This window comes from Artemia sp. Qi Xiang Cuo, chromosome 8 (genome assembly GCF_049724085.1).
Source record: "Artemia sp. Qi Xiang Cuo chromosome 8, ASM4972408v1, whole genome shotgun sequence".
Taxonomy (NCBI): Eukaryota; Metazoa; Arthropoda; class Branchiopoda; order Anostraca; family Artemiidae; genus Artemia; species Artemia sp. Qi Xiang Cuo.
This window is the reverse complement of record NC_142801.1, coordinates 18,729,982-18,745,448: the sequence shown is the minus strand read 5'-3', so window position 1 is coordinate 18,745,448 and position 15,467 is coordinate 18,729,982. Positions and strand designations below refer to the sequence as shown.

General features: G+C 36.2%; 1 protein-coding gene across 5 annotated transcripts in view; it reads right to left on the bottom strand.

Annotated features, from left to right (window-relative positions):
• LOC148949213 (uncharacterized) overlaps positions 1-15,467 on the bottom strand; it is a 175,326-nt gene that overhangs the window by 62,633 nt on the left and 97,226 nt on the right. For all 5 annotated transcript variants that reach the window (XM_089093257.1, XM_089093259.1, XM_089093253.1 and 2 more), the window contains exons 6-7: positions 14,327-14,490; positions 4,994-5,206 (exon numbers count right to left, since the gene is read on the bottom strand). In XM_089093257.1, the coding sequence (XP_088949383.1) occupies positions 4,994-5,206; positions 14,327-14,490 (377 nt within the window). The remainder of the gene's footprint in view (positions 1-4,993; positions 5,207-14,326; positions 14,491-15,467) is intronic.

Genomic DNA, 15,467 nt, shown 5'->3' with positions numbered 1-15,467 from the left:
AAGAAAACTTAAGAATTCATATTTTCGTATACTGAGGGTTGAAGCTTCCCCTCTAGGGCTCTCGGCAATGCTGAATTTTAAGGTATAATTTCTTCTCTTTTCGGAGCGTTTTCTACATTTTTTTTTTTAATTATGTAAATGTTCTAATGCTAATAACTTTTGATAAGTAAAACAAATTTTACATGTTTGGAATCAACATAAAAATACGTTATTTTGATACATTGTTATCGAAATTCCACCTTTTTGACTTTAGATTTCTATTTTCGGTTTCTTTACGTACCACTCGTTACCATGAATGGTTTGGTATTTCCTAAGTGGCAGAATTCAGGGGCACCAATTGACGAAGGGGGCATTTGCCAAAGATTTTTGAAAATACCTGTTTTTGTATTTACGTTAAAAAATGCCCTTGTTATGTATTTCATTGGAGAAATCGAAAAAGACAACAAAATTGCCCCTACTTAGATTTTGAAAAACACACTTTGCACCTCTCTAACATTTTCGTGAGTTGACACCACCGGTAGAACTATTAAGTCTGTTTCCAAATTTTGAAATAAAGAACTGTTTTACATTTAGCAATCATGGGAATTTACCCCCTCCTACAAAATAAAAATATGTAAAAAGTAAAATATTCAGAAAATACGGTTTCTTCTGGCCAAAAATACTTGTTTTTAGAATTGTCCCCCATCACCCCTGAAAAATTTTGGAGGCTTTGGGTACGGTAATTCAAAAACCGTCTAGTAAAATGTTTGTTAAGCTGAGATTTATGTCGCACCCTCTTTAGCTCAGTTCATCTCATAGACTATTTCAATTAGTTTTTCTTTGTCGTATTTGGTTCCCAAGTTGTAGGGTTTCTGAGGGGTTACCAACTTTCCACCCCCTTTGGGTCGCAGCACGTGGGCCGCATAGTTCTACCACATGTGGCACAGTTTTTTCACCCATGGCAAAGTCCCACACAGCTTGGCACATTTTCGCCGCGCTTGACACGCGCCACCAGGCGTACGTGATTTCCGGAAATCGGCAACCCTCGGAAGTTTCTATTATATTTAAAATACGTTTTCTCCTTTTCTCCATGATAAAAGTAGTTAGAAACTGCTACTTGTGATACCATAATTTAATTGTCACATGTTTTATAACGCAGAGGCGTATCCGCAGGAGGAGGTTACCGGGTTTGAACCAACCCTAAAATTTTTCTCCGACTCGTAAAAAAGTGACAAAAATACATGTGAAGAAATTTTTGCTGTGATTTGTAAAGTTTTTTGCACCCCTCCCCCCAAATAAAAATGCCCCCCCCCCAAAAAAAAAATTCTGGATACTGCCCTGCCTATATGCATTAAAAGAAAAATATATTTTAGGAAAACCTGCGTTTTATACAATTCATTATTTTTTTTTAGCAATAATCTAGATTTATTTACAGCTGGTTAGTAGGAGGGCTTTCTATTCAGTTGTTTGAAACAGTGTTGACATAGGAGAAAAAACATATCGTTAGGTCTGACTACTGATCGATTCCACCCTTCTTGTTAAACAACTGGTGGTTCTTGGGTGGCGATTTTGTTAAATGACTGGTGGAGGTTAGACTGCTTCAAATCTTTATCTGTAGGTATCTAGTCAAGTAATAAATCTATGCATGTATCGCAATCATGCACATGCCTCACATAAGTAATCTAAATCGTTTTGAGTTTCTTCGTGTACTTTTAATCGATATTTAAATACATATATTTTTTTAAATAACGTCTTTAGTAACTTGTCTCAGTGTGAGGTCCAGATGCCAATTATCATTAAAGACAATTAATTATTTATAATTATTTGCATTACAAAATTCCAGATAATAATAGTGCTGGACCGTCTCATCTTTGGAAATTAAACGAGTTTATAAAAATGAAAAACAAAATAATAACAATCAATATATTAGCGATCTAACCGTGTATCTCTTTTTGTTCTAGCACGTCTCCTTCTGAATATCCATTATTCGTAGACCTATACCAAATTCAGCACTTGTATGATATACCCATTACCACCCAAAAAGTGAGGTTAGGTTAATCCTTATAAAATATACCTAAGTATGATAAAAATATAATACTTCAGATACAAATTTGGGCTATATATTTGCATATTAAGGGGGGGGGGGGGTGGAGGGGTGATAAAGTACAGCGGTTCTGCATGCAAAATGTGTTAACTACTATTGTTCTGCATATTATGAAGTAAGAATTGTTTTCTGGCTTCACACTGTCCAAATAATTTACCCCCCCCCCCAATGTGCAAATATATAGCCCAAACTATATATTTCCCATCTATTCTGTCATTTCTCTTTTCTCACGCTAAGGAGAAAGAAACTAGCGACAGAAACCAGTTTACAGTGCGTCGATTCATGAACAACTTAATTAATCAATGTTTAATTAAATTTTCTTATTTATACATCAAAAATAATTTCGAGCGTGCGATTCTGGCTTATTTATATAACAGGGAAAAGATGCAGTTCTTTCTGAATCCGCCTTGAGCGACACACATGCTATGCCACTGAAGAAGTAGATGTGATTTTAGTATGTTTCAATGGGATTAGTATGTTAAATTTCAATGGAAGATTGCAATTCTTTCAAAATATATGAGTTGATTAGAAATATTGGTCATTTTCAGTTACGACTGAAGCATCACAACATTCAAATGACTGCCATAGTTGGTTTGACAGTACACCATCCAATCAACTCAATTGCTCAGATAATTTTCGATTGTTTTGGCTCCAATTGCATGATTGTCAACTTTAATTTCGTGTCTCGACTCTCGAGGCATCAATCGGCTCTTGATGGTTAGTGTGACACTTTTCGTCGATGGCACCCAAGCAAAAAATATAACAGGGTCAAATCCCAGATCTGAAGCGGCCAATTACCATCAGCATCTCAGCTGATTATTCTATTCCAAAAGCAGTTCGCAAAAGATTGATGGTTATGTTGGCTATTTTTTAAGTGCCCACATCCCGTTAAAATCAAATGCCATCTATGTCATAATATTCAACATCTTTGCACTCGTGAATATTAACCCCCAAAATCAAAATCATGTGTAGTTTGAATTCGAAACAGTTAAGGTGTGCCCAGGGACGTACGCAGGGGGGGATTAAGGATCCCCCCAACCCTAAAATTTCCTGACTTTCAGGGGACTTCTTCAAATCACCAAGTTTTTTCATTCTGGATCCCCTCCCCTGAAAGTTTTCTGCGTGCGTGGCTGCCCCCCCCCCCCCGTTAAAAGTAAAAATCCGTAAATCTTTCGTACGATACCCGCAGAGAGAACTGAAATAGGGCTGAATTTGTTGATATGAGTCATTTTGGGATAAAGACAATAACAAGGAATTAGCTATATTCGATGATAGTTGTCTTCTGAGATCCACCCTTAACAGTTCACGGCAGTGTTTTTTATCTGATGGGTTCAGTCTTATAATATATACAATAGAAATTGGGTTTTTAATTTTTCTAGGGCAAGATCTATTAAGCTTATAGATCAGAAGATAAGAAGCTACTTATAGATAAGAAGCTACTATTGACATTTCTAATTTTAACATACCAATTTAATTATAATTTGACATTAATAATTTCAAATCATATCCTACCTTTATTAACAGTTTACTGTTTCAGAATGTCCAACTTTTATATGAAAGACTTAATGTTAACCATTTCAAGGCCGTATCCAGCGGGAGGGTTACCAGGTTGGACCCCCTCCCACCCCAAGATTTTTTTACGGCTCAAAAGAGGAGCCAAAATCCATATAGAGAAATTTTTGTTATGTTTTCCAAATTTTTTTTATCCCCCCCCCCTAAAACAAACCCTAAACACGACTTGAATTAATCGTTATTTTTTGCATTTTCTAAGTACTGATGATCAGCACGTAGACATTTAAGTGAATTCTTAAACATAGTTCTAGCTGTCCTTATGGTGGAAACATTTCATCACTTGCCAAAAACTTTCAAAATATACGATTAGTTTTATAACAAGTCATAAGGCTGTCGCAAGGACTTCAGGGTCAAAAAGGGACCCAAATCAACAATAACAAGTACTAAGGCATGGGCGTAGGGAGGGAGGAGGCAGGGGGAAGCTGCCCCCCCTAAACCTTCAAATTCACATTAGATATGGCTGAAAAAGCAGATGGTTTGGAAAAAGCAGTTGATAAAACTCCGTCAAAATATCGACTGCCCCCCCCCTAGACAATATGCTGCCTAATGCTGCCTACGCCCATGTACTAAGGATTACAAGATAGATTTGACTTTGTTTTATTTGTTCTTGAATTTAATAAGATGTTGTTTATTATAGGAAAGTTTGCTCTAAAATCACTTAAATTCTAATTTTTTTTCTTCAAGGTTGATTTTTTCAGGCCATAATCTACTAAAAATATATTTATAACAATGTAGTCCAAGGAAATCTGAAGCATTATCCTGTTTTCCGCCCCTTTGAATCTTATACCAGGGTATCATATTCCCTTCAGAAAATAAGATATATTTAGTCGCAATACTATTTTATAGTATGTACCATTTTAGGCAATTACCATGATAGCAAATAAGAGGAGGGGGTGTGATCGAAACGGGCATTTTTTCTATCCCTTCAAAATCAAAACAGATTTCAAAGCAGTTACACAGGATTTGGAGAACAAAATAATTTTCAGAACGAACGTATTAACTACTTTATTCCCTTCTTACAAATTTAGTCCCCTCCCCCCAAGAAATCTTTTAAAAGTCTAATAATCTAATAGGTTGACGGTTTTGTGAACCGCGATGACATAAAAAGGATGTTAAACACACTGACGCAAACGTTACCTATAATTACCCGAGAAATTACCTAAATAATTTACTAGATCACATTACATTTCCATTTATGTTTAAAACGAAGAGAAAATACAAAACGTAAAACTTTTTACTGGCGTTAAGACATTAAAAAGTTCGGTGTTTTGATTTAAATTTTACCCTTTTTTTACTTTTCTTTCATTTTAAGTAAAAAAAAAAAAACCACAAAATGACCTGTAAGGGACTTATAAGCGGAGTTTGTCCAGTTACCATTGTGGGCGGTGTTTGGGCTGTACCAACTTGTGGTTGGGATGTCATAGAGTTTTCCCCTTGGTTAACACTCTTGAGCTGAGCAGGAACGCCTACATTGACACCAACACCATTTGATACTGAAACAGGCACGATTGACCCTTTCTGATTGATGCTGTTCACAACTTGCAAATATGGCTGGGAAAGAAAACAACATACATAAATAGATGAACAGGCTAGGAAAAAACATTCTGTACTTGACTGCAGCTAAAAGGGCCCAAACCTTTAGCTGCAGTGGCCAAAATGACCCAAGCTTAAAAGGGGCCCTGTGCAGGATCTTTCTAGAGCGTAAACTTATGCTCTAATCAACAACAGGATTATTTGACAATTCAAGTTTGTATTACTTTTTTCACTTAATATACAATTTAATTACACCGTAACCACGCACGCGCTAAGGAACACCGTCTTCCGCTCCGTTCCCCAAACAGTTTCTTACTTTTAAAGGTTTTCCAACGGCCATTATTTTCATAGAGTTCGCCTACACTTGGCCCTTTTCCAGCCAAAGTCCTCTCTACAGCCTAAGTCTCCAGACCCCCTACTAGCAGAGTTGCAGTATCAGTGGTGTCTACAATGAAGTTTTCATAGTCGGGCCCAAGGCTATATCCGGGGAGATGTTACCGGTTCAGTGGCGGTTCTGGCCTCTATTGCGCCCGAGGCAGAAATCTTGATTCCCCACACCCCATGCCTTCCAAAAATTTTAGGCCAAATTTTAACAAAACTTTCATTTATTAACAGAATTTTCCATTTATTTAAACTTGACTGCTCTTACTTAGCCTCTGCAAAATGATCTATTATCTTATATAAACTATATCGTTAGGAATGGTGACGAAGATATGGGGAAAATGAAAATTTCGGATTAAATTTGCTTATACTTACTGCCAACTGCGCCCTCTACTTTATTTTAATAAAAATAAAATTTCAAAAATTACGAAGATTATAACCATTACATTATTTATTTAGTATTTAATACCCACTAAAATTTCTGTGCCAGGGGCAAGTGCTCCCTCACTTCCCTAAAACCACCTTGTCCAACTTAAAAGGTGTACAAACAAGTTTTTCATGCGCTTTGTTAATCTTTTGTAATCACCCCGAAAATACCCCCCTCCACCGTAAAAAAATCCTTGATACGTCCTTGGTCAGGCCATATTCCCAAAAATCTAGTATATAGCCTGAGCTGCACTATACCTCACGACTCCTGTCGGTCTACAAGTAATGCTGTCATCTTTTCTCCTGAGGACAAAAAGATTAAATTTTTACTTAATACGCTTACTTAATTCTTACTTGCTAAAACGCTTACTTAATTAAAATGTTCAGGTACCTTTGAGCAGGTAATCACAAGAGACTTCATTTTAGGCGGGGGAGGGGGAATTTGTCAAGAACCAGAAAAAAAAAATGCATATGAAAATCATAGAAAATTATGGGGACATAGTGAATACCTGAAATTTTGGGCGGATCGTAGTCTCGCAACTCCTCCCGTTGCCGCCTTTGGGAAAAGTAACTTTTGTCTCACCCTGCATAACATACTTTTTTTTCTTATAATTAAATGTATCCCATTTAATAGAGCCAGAGGATGACTCTTTTTGAGTATTTTATTTTCCCTCATTTTCTCTTACACTCCCTTTTTCGCATTTAGTTTTTCAGTACTAGAGCATTAGATGGTCACTTTTATATACTATGCAAGGAAACCAGTCATGCAATGACTGATGAACCCCGCCAGAGACCATTTATTTTCAAAGAGACCGCTGTTAAGTAATGGAATACAGAGTAGTTTTAATTAAGTTTACGATATTTAACAAGTTGTTTTTGGTTTTTTTTTTGGGGGGGGGGAGGTACCGAGGTGAGGCGAGGTGACGTATTTAATATATGCTATGCTTTACCCCCTCCCCCTCTCGCCCCTAATGTGCGAAAATACAGCCCAAATTTGTTTCTAAACTATTATATATTCATCCTGTTTTATTTTATTTCATTAGCATTAACCAAACTTGACTTTTTAGAAAGGCCCATTTAATGCACCAGTACCAATTTTTCTTTGTGAGCAATAACTTAAACATAGCAGTGGTAACAAGCACGGTCTGAACCAATCGATAGAACTGGCTTTGTATATGGGATGTGATGTAAACCCGATTTCCTGTGTCACATATCCCCATGTGGATTACCGCAGCCAACAAGTCGTGTCTACCATCTCTCGAGTTTCAATCCCGCTTAGTGTGGGTATCATGAAAGACCGGCTGAGGTGGCTTGGAAATATTCCCAGCACATTCAAACATCATATGCTTAAAATAGATTGAACTTACTAGAAAGCTTACAAGGAGCTTGGGTTAGACTGGGTGAGAATTTGAAAAACAATCACACATAGTGGGGGATTCCACGGGAGATGACCTAGGTGGCGGTATCTAAAGAGAGCGGGATATAAACAAATAAAAGAGAAACATAAATAAAGCATAAAACGATTAACACAAGAGAACAAAAAAAGATAATTAAAAGAGAGCAAGATAGCGAGCCAGTGCGTAGTCTCAAGACGGCGTAATATTGAAACAAATTTACAGCATTTGGCACATGCATGTACACAGGGATTTTAGGGGGAGGCAAACTGTATTTGACAGTTTGAATAAGAAATGTCCTGCAGTTTGGAAAAATTAACCATTATGGGGAAAATTGGGCTCCGTGTCCTCCACCCCCTAAGTATGACCCAGATCAGACGGTATGGCAATAAAATGAGGCTTAAGAAAATTGAATGGAAATTATAAGTTGATTATTTATAATTATTATTTTATACTTTTCTTTAAAAGGAGGGAGAGCTATGGAGCCGGTTTTTGTTATCGGCTGGGGCAAAAGTTGAATAAAAACCCATTTAATCAATTTTCGCTAGTTTTATCCAATTTGGTACAAAATCTACGAATTTTTGACCAGTAAAAACCTGGCCACATAATCTTCATCTCCCAAATGACAACTGGGTATTTCTTTTCCAGGGGAAAAAATCACCTTATAATTTTCATCTATATTTTTATGCAAATGTTCCTGCATAGCGTGCCGAAAACTAAAATGAGTACAAATTTAGGAATATAAATATTTCTAAATAATTAATTGCAAACAAATAATTAATTTCAAATCTTTGAAAAGCATAGACTTCCCGAACCCTCCGACAATAGGGTGCAAGCAATTCTAATTGGTGTCAAGTCAGGTACCTAATTTGTTTCCTCGCTTAAGGGACATGACTAGGGCTGATTCTGAGTAATTTTCTTAGTCAAAACTTATGTCGATTGTAAAACGACAAATACGCATAAAAGAGAAAAGAAAAGGGGTAAACATATTTTTGGTACCTCGGTATCCATTAAGATATAATTAAATAATGATATTAATAAATAACTGAAATCAAATAGTTATGATGATGATACGAGGGTTCACCCACTTTCCGCCACCGGGTGTACATCTAGGAGTGCCAAGTTTACCGAGGCTCCACCTACGCTTGACGGTTTCTGCCATATGCGACACAATCCCTGCAGAGCTTGGTCCAGTTCCCCACGATTGGCACACTTACGCCACACGCGGCATGCAACACCGGTGTAAATGATGTTCGAAAGTTGGCACCCCCTCGTGGTAATATTGAATTATTTATTTAAAATATTTTAAAACTGAATTCAATTTAATAAAAATAATAGTAGTAACATGAAATTATAAAATAATCCTTGGTATCATTGAAATAGTTCTGGATCGGCAAAGAAACATTTTTGGAAACATTTTGGCACGGGCACATGCTTCCTGACTGGATTAAATCTTATACTTGTTCATTGGAGATATAACCAGAGTTCTATTTTCAAGGGAGATCATTTTGAAAGGGGGCGTAGAAATTGCAAGAGCGACACTTTTAAATACCAGAACAAACCAACGGGATTAGGCCAGTGTGCAAAAAAGTGGCAGCAGACATATCCGAAAAATATTTTGAAGCACCTAATTGAAATTCGAAAAATATGAAAGACGTACATGATAAAAACAAACATGTACAAATTATAAAAATTCAGGTTCGTCACTTTTAAGACGTAGCTGACAGATATCATATGTTCATACATTCTTTCTATTAATTGTCAGTCAGATGTGTTGGAAAAAGAACATACACGTGGTTGTGGATTCTATCATTAATAGAAAGGTTCGGAGGGTGGTGGCAATTAGTCCCGGTTAATTGATTAGAAGATGTAACTTCGCTTTATTATAAATAACACACATTATACTTTTTTGTACAGAAAAAGAGTAGCAAACTTAGCTCATGGTAAACAGAGTCACAATGTTGAAATGTTTCCTTTTATTCTTTTTGTTGTAGGTATTTTAAACGAGTTGTTAGCCCCCCTAGATTTTGGGAGATAATCTTATTTTTTAATTTCCGCTGAAAACGTTGTAGCCCCCGAGATTTTGAGAACTAAACTTTTTGTGTAATTTTCACTGAAAATGATGTTTTTGCATTTTTATCTACAATTTAAAAAAAACTAAAAAATTACCCCCCCCCCTAATTTTCATGAATTGACATCCATATTTCTACGTACATACAGTTAAGCATGTTAATACCATGTCTGACAAATTAAGTCAGAAAAATTGTCTCAGATATTTTTCTTGGGGGAATGGGGAGGGGGTATCAAACTTCAAATAACGCAAGTAATGTTTTTGTCAGAAAATATAAGGGAATTTTTCAAAATTCTAACATTTTGGGGCACCTGCAGGAAGTTCCTCGCTCCTACATACGCGTGTAAGTCTAACTATGGAAATAATCTCTTTATCGTCGTTAATTAAGCAGAACTGTATATATTTCACATTCCAAGGAAGGGGGTCTGTATCCCCCAAACCCATCCAGCTACACCACTACTACTCCACGAACACCACTTAACAACATTTTGGAATAAATAGGTTGGAATGGGTAGAAACATTAAGCCTAAGTCACCCATCAAATATTCCTATTAGAAACTCTTTCCTCTCCTCCCCCCCCTTCAAGCTGCTATTTATATATATATATATATATATATATATATATATATATATATATATATATATATATATATATATATATATATATATATATATATATATATATATCATTTTCCAACGTTTTCACTCATACATTTGAGATTAAATGTCATCCATCCATCATAACTACAATATGCCATCGAAAAGAAACAGAAATACGAGTGTCAGAAAACTAAAAGAAAGGATGGAGCCTCTTGTCTCCCCATTTTGATGTGAAACATGACCTATTCTTCCTCTCTGAATTATTCAAAAAGACCTGACGCCTTTTCCTCCGGATTCGTTATTTCCCTTGCCCAAGGGAAGCACTTTTACTATCTTTTTGAAGTCTAGCTTTTTATATGCCATTCTTGAGAGAATCGTAGAAAGGGAATAAATCATAGAAGGCCAAAATTGTTATTAATAAGGTTCATTGGGAGAGGACAAGGAAAAAAACTTAGCTAGCTCTTTTATATGAGTTTATAATCTATTCAGCAAGGTAGACAGGATGCATACTACCCTTAGAGATGGAAAAAGGAGTATAGGCTAAATTCCTGCTAGATTTATACCATATTTTATTATACCATTTATTCATAATTATAGTCATAATAATAATATTATATATAATATTCATAGTCATATATAGTCATAACAATAATAATCATAATATAATATTCAAAGTCATTTATACCATTCTTTCATAATAAACGTTTCATTATAAATATACAAAGTAAATCCATGAAAATCTCATCGTGAAATTTTGCAGAATCTGGGCTCTATTCTTTTCTTCTATCTCTATGGTACTACTCTAAGGGGCGGCACACTATATAATTTCGTGTCAGCACGTGACAATACTGGCAAAAAAAAAAAATGCGGAAACGAAATGTGGAATGACAACAATGGCGAAAAATGTGGAAACGAAAATGAAAAACAGAACTGAGCAAAATAGTCAAGATTTGATAACTGCAATATGAAACTGAAGGCCTTAATTCACGAGCTGTAAGTGAATACCAAAGAAGATATAAAGCTTTCTTATCTTTGTGATTCCAACTCACTTCAAATTTTCCCCCTAAATGAGTCTATGGTTACGGCGATGAAATTTCGCCGTTAACCTGGAATTATGTTGTACATTTATAATGAAACCTTTGTTATAGAAGAATGGTTTTCGTTGTAAGGGTCCATTCAAGGACGTATCCATGGGGGAGGGGGGGGGGGGGTTGCAATATAAAAGATAAGAATGGAGAAACAAATTTGGGCTAGACATTTGCACATTAGGAGGGGAGGGGAGAGTAAAGTATAGTGGGTGTTCATGCAAAATGTGCTAGGTACAACTATTCTGCATATTATGAAGTAAGAATTGTTTTCTAAGTTCACAGTTCACACTGTCTAAATACTTTACTCTCACCCCCTAATGTGCAAATATATAGTCACAAATTATAGATTTCCCGTCTATTGTGTCACTTGTCTAAGCTTATCTGAAGATTATAGAAACGCTAAGCTTAAATAAACTAGCTAAAAAAAACGGTTCTACATTGCGTCAATGGATGAAGAACTTGAGTGGGATCACTATAACAGTTAAGTACTCAAAATTGCATACCAACATATTTTTGATGCGTTTCTTAAATCTCCCCTCCCCCGAACAAAAATCCTGGATAGGGCCCTGGGTTCATAGTCCTCATCTTTTCTTTTTTGAACTATTGCCCTTGTAGAATGGACCTATGGGAAATTAGGTATGTTTTTATTCTGCTCTTTTCTTCTTTTTTTTATTTTGATTAAAGGTATAATAAAGCGGAAATACTAGGACAGGTAATGCACTATTATGCGAACCTTAGTTCTCCTTATTACTAACGGATTTGGTTCCCATCTAGGGTCTTCGTGAATAAAAATGTGAGTTACACAGATGAAATGGTTGTAATGGCTACTTGCCACATTTGTGACGCTTCCGCTACTGATATTCTATGTAATTCTGCAGCAAAGTATAATCACCTACGGAACAAGTACTGACAAAACTCTCCAAAAGTGACCCCGCGTACCTCAGCGCCTCTAGACGCAAAATGTTGTACTACTTAATCGCTCCGAGGCAAAGTACTTTGCTCCCAGCCAATAAATTATGCTAGAGTGTGATTCAGGCGACGAGTGACCGGGAAAGTTGTATTGAATTGTGTAACTACGCTATTTAGTTGCCAGGTTCGCATAGGTATACAAAGGGTCACTTTTTGTGTGGAGAGGATAGGTTTTGTCAGTACTTGTTCCGTAGGTGATTATACTTTGTTCTGCAGAGAGCGTGTTCGTATTTATCCGGTAAACCCGTTGTCCCGCCCGCAAGATAACGTTGCATCACCTTATTTTTGAGAATAAATTCGGTTAACTTGGGTTTTTCCGAGAGAACATTTGCTTATTTACGCTCATATTCACCATGCTCTGAGTCCACTATGTATCTCACAGGAAACATTAACTCCACCAGTTTAGTAATTGATCAGCTGAGTTTTATTTTATGCATACTGATCCAATATCAACAAATTCCGAAGAGATGTACGAGCTGAAGAGGTTTTGAGCTGACGAGAAGTCTTATGTTATTTTCATTTTTTTAATTAAAGACTTAGTAGACTTATTTAGGCATTATGTTTTAATGGTTAATTTTTTTTTCCTTTTTTTTACAGCCACATTATTTGTGGGGTATGTCAACTTCCTGTCACATATCGTCACTGTTAAGCCTGAAGGTCGTACCTGACATTTTTTCACTTCTAAGATAACTGCTAAAAACTGTTACTAAACTGTCTTCAAAGGGCATGAGTGGTTTTAGGGGAGAGGAACAAGAGGAGACCCTTGCCCCGGGCGCAAAAATTTTAGGGGCGAAAAGTTACAAATATACAGTCTTACATTTATAATCCTTTGTAATTTCTAAATTTTATTTATATTAAAATAAAGTAGAGGGCAAAGTTGGCAGCAAGTATAAGCAAAATGAATCCAAAATTTTCTTTTTCCCCATAGCTTTTCCCATATAACACAACAATGATCAGATTTTAAATGAAGTTTTGTTAAAATTTGGCCTGACAGTTTTTGGGAGACAAGGGGGGGGGGGATAATCAAGATTTTGCCCCAGGTGCAAGCGACACTAGAACCACCAGTGTCAAAGGCAGAATCATCAGGGTAAAATCGATCAAGAGGACTAATGTTTAGGTGAATATACATTGTCCAGCTGATTCCTCCCTTTGAGAGCAGCTCAGCATATGGTTTTTGGAAATTATTTGAGGAGTTCAAAAATGTCCTTTAGGCGTAACAACGACAAATGCTATGTTTTCTGGATAAAACTGTCTCGTTGTGTCAACTTTACTAAGGTATGGGCTGATTTTCGTTTGTCAATGTCTGATCAATTCCATCTAGCTACCCATGTTTCTCTGTGTGACCGTCTTCTGTTATCGGACAATGAGAATGAGATTACATTGGTAAATTCCGTTGCCCATATGTTTGAAGTTGTATGATCATCCTGACGTCACCTAGGCTATTTGTAGTGCCTGTTTATTTTCTTTTTGTGGGATATGGTATCCGGATTAAAATCACTTAATTGGATGCAATTGCTTTGTTATTTGATTTTAATGAAGCTATTTTTATACATATTGTCTTTCAATAAAGAGGATTTAAAAAATTAAAACAATGCTTATATGCCAGTTGGACAACAGGCGTAACTAAGAATGCTCTTTTGTGAGAGGCAGAGAACGAATATTTTGCCATGTTTCTCCAAACACAAAATTAGGTCCCGTTATCCCCCTCCTAGCACAATAAAAAATTCTGGGAAAACAGCTCAAACCCTCAGTCGTAAGACAAAATAGGGCATAATCTCCTGTGATGATGAGAAACCAACTCGATTTGGATTTCATTAATAATTTGTAAAAAAAATGGCTTCAGATACAGTACAATTTTTCATGATTGGCTAGGTATTACGGTAAAGTATGGTAAATGTAAAGAATAGGACACTGGATTTTACAGTCCCTAGTGACGGTGCTGATCTCTGTTTCATAGCCCTTCAGTCAGAAAGTGCAATGGAAGGTTGGAGGCAGGCAATCCCGTGCTTTCGCAAACCTTCCTGTTTACCTTCCCCAGGTTTCTCCAGGTACCCATTCAGAGCTGGGTTGACTCTGGCTGAGCAGTGTCAGGTCACTGACCCCGTTTCAAACAAAATAACCAGGGACACCAAGGCTCTAACCCCCTGTCCTCAGGGACAAAGGAGATGTTCTTTTAATTGCCAAAAATGCAAACAATAAAAAAACTCACTTTTTGGTCACCGTTTTTCGTTGTACTTTGGTTAGCTGTAAGTATATTAGCCTGCGATGAACTAAGTACTGTACCCAGTTGACCAAGTTGACTAATAACCAAAGTCTGACCTTGACCTGACGTAGGAATATATGTTGCACCTCTGAACTGATTCCAATCATTTACTGAAAATAAAATAACAAATTAGTTTATTTCGTTGAGTAAAAGTACTCTTCAGCAGCTAAACATAGTCCTGAGCACATCCCTCCACTATTAATTTACTAGTGACAAAGCCTTTGATTTGAAACAAACGTTGAAAAATTAAGAAGATTTAACGTGAAAATGTTAAAGAAGAAGTACCATATAGGGGTACTTGTTAAATATTCCCAAAACACTGAAGAAGTTAAGTTAGGTTAATCATAATGAAATATAAAAAAATTGATGAAAACATAACAATTTATTAACAGAAGTATGTGCTGAGCCTCCTCCCCCTAGAGAAATATGCAGCGGGGTCACCCCCACGCCCAAGCTGAAATACTACGTTTTTAGAATTTCTGTAGACTTCTTATTCAAATAATCATTTTTTATGCTTAATTATAGCAATTAGAACCGTGTAAAAATATAAACGCATTCCTTTCAAAAAATTCACAAAATGAACTTTAAGGTTTTTCTCGATTTAAGTTTTGTTTAACCTTTTCACCTGTAAATTAACACAAAAAAAAGAAAATGAAAACGGCGAACATACCGTACTTGTATAATTATTCCAGGCTACGTTTTGCTAAGCTTTCCAATTGCGAGAATAAATTACACGAATCAAGAGATGATATTATGTTTTGTCATTTCCAGTAAAGATCACGCTTTAAAAAAACATTTTTAAACTAACTGCCAAGCCAGCAAAAATTTCCCAAATTAACACTGTTTTGGAAATGGCAACTTTCATCCATATTCAATTGTAGAACAATTTGTAATTATGAAAACAAATTTTCAGAAAGTCTGTAAGAGCATAAAACCCCTCAAACATGGCGTCGAATCAGAAAATAAAAAATATACCATTGAAAGTTCCAAAGTCAAAAACATTACCGGAGATTCACAGTTCCCTGTGATATAGAACAGATCAGTGTCGCATATTCACGTAAATTTATTGGGGGGGGGGGGCAAAAAG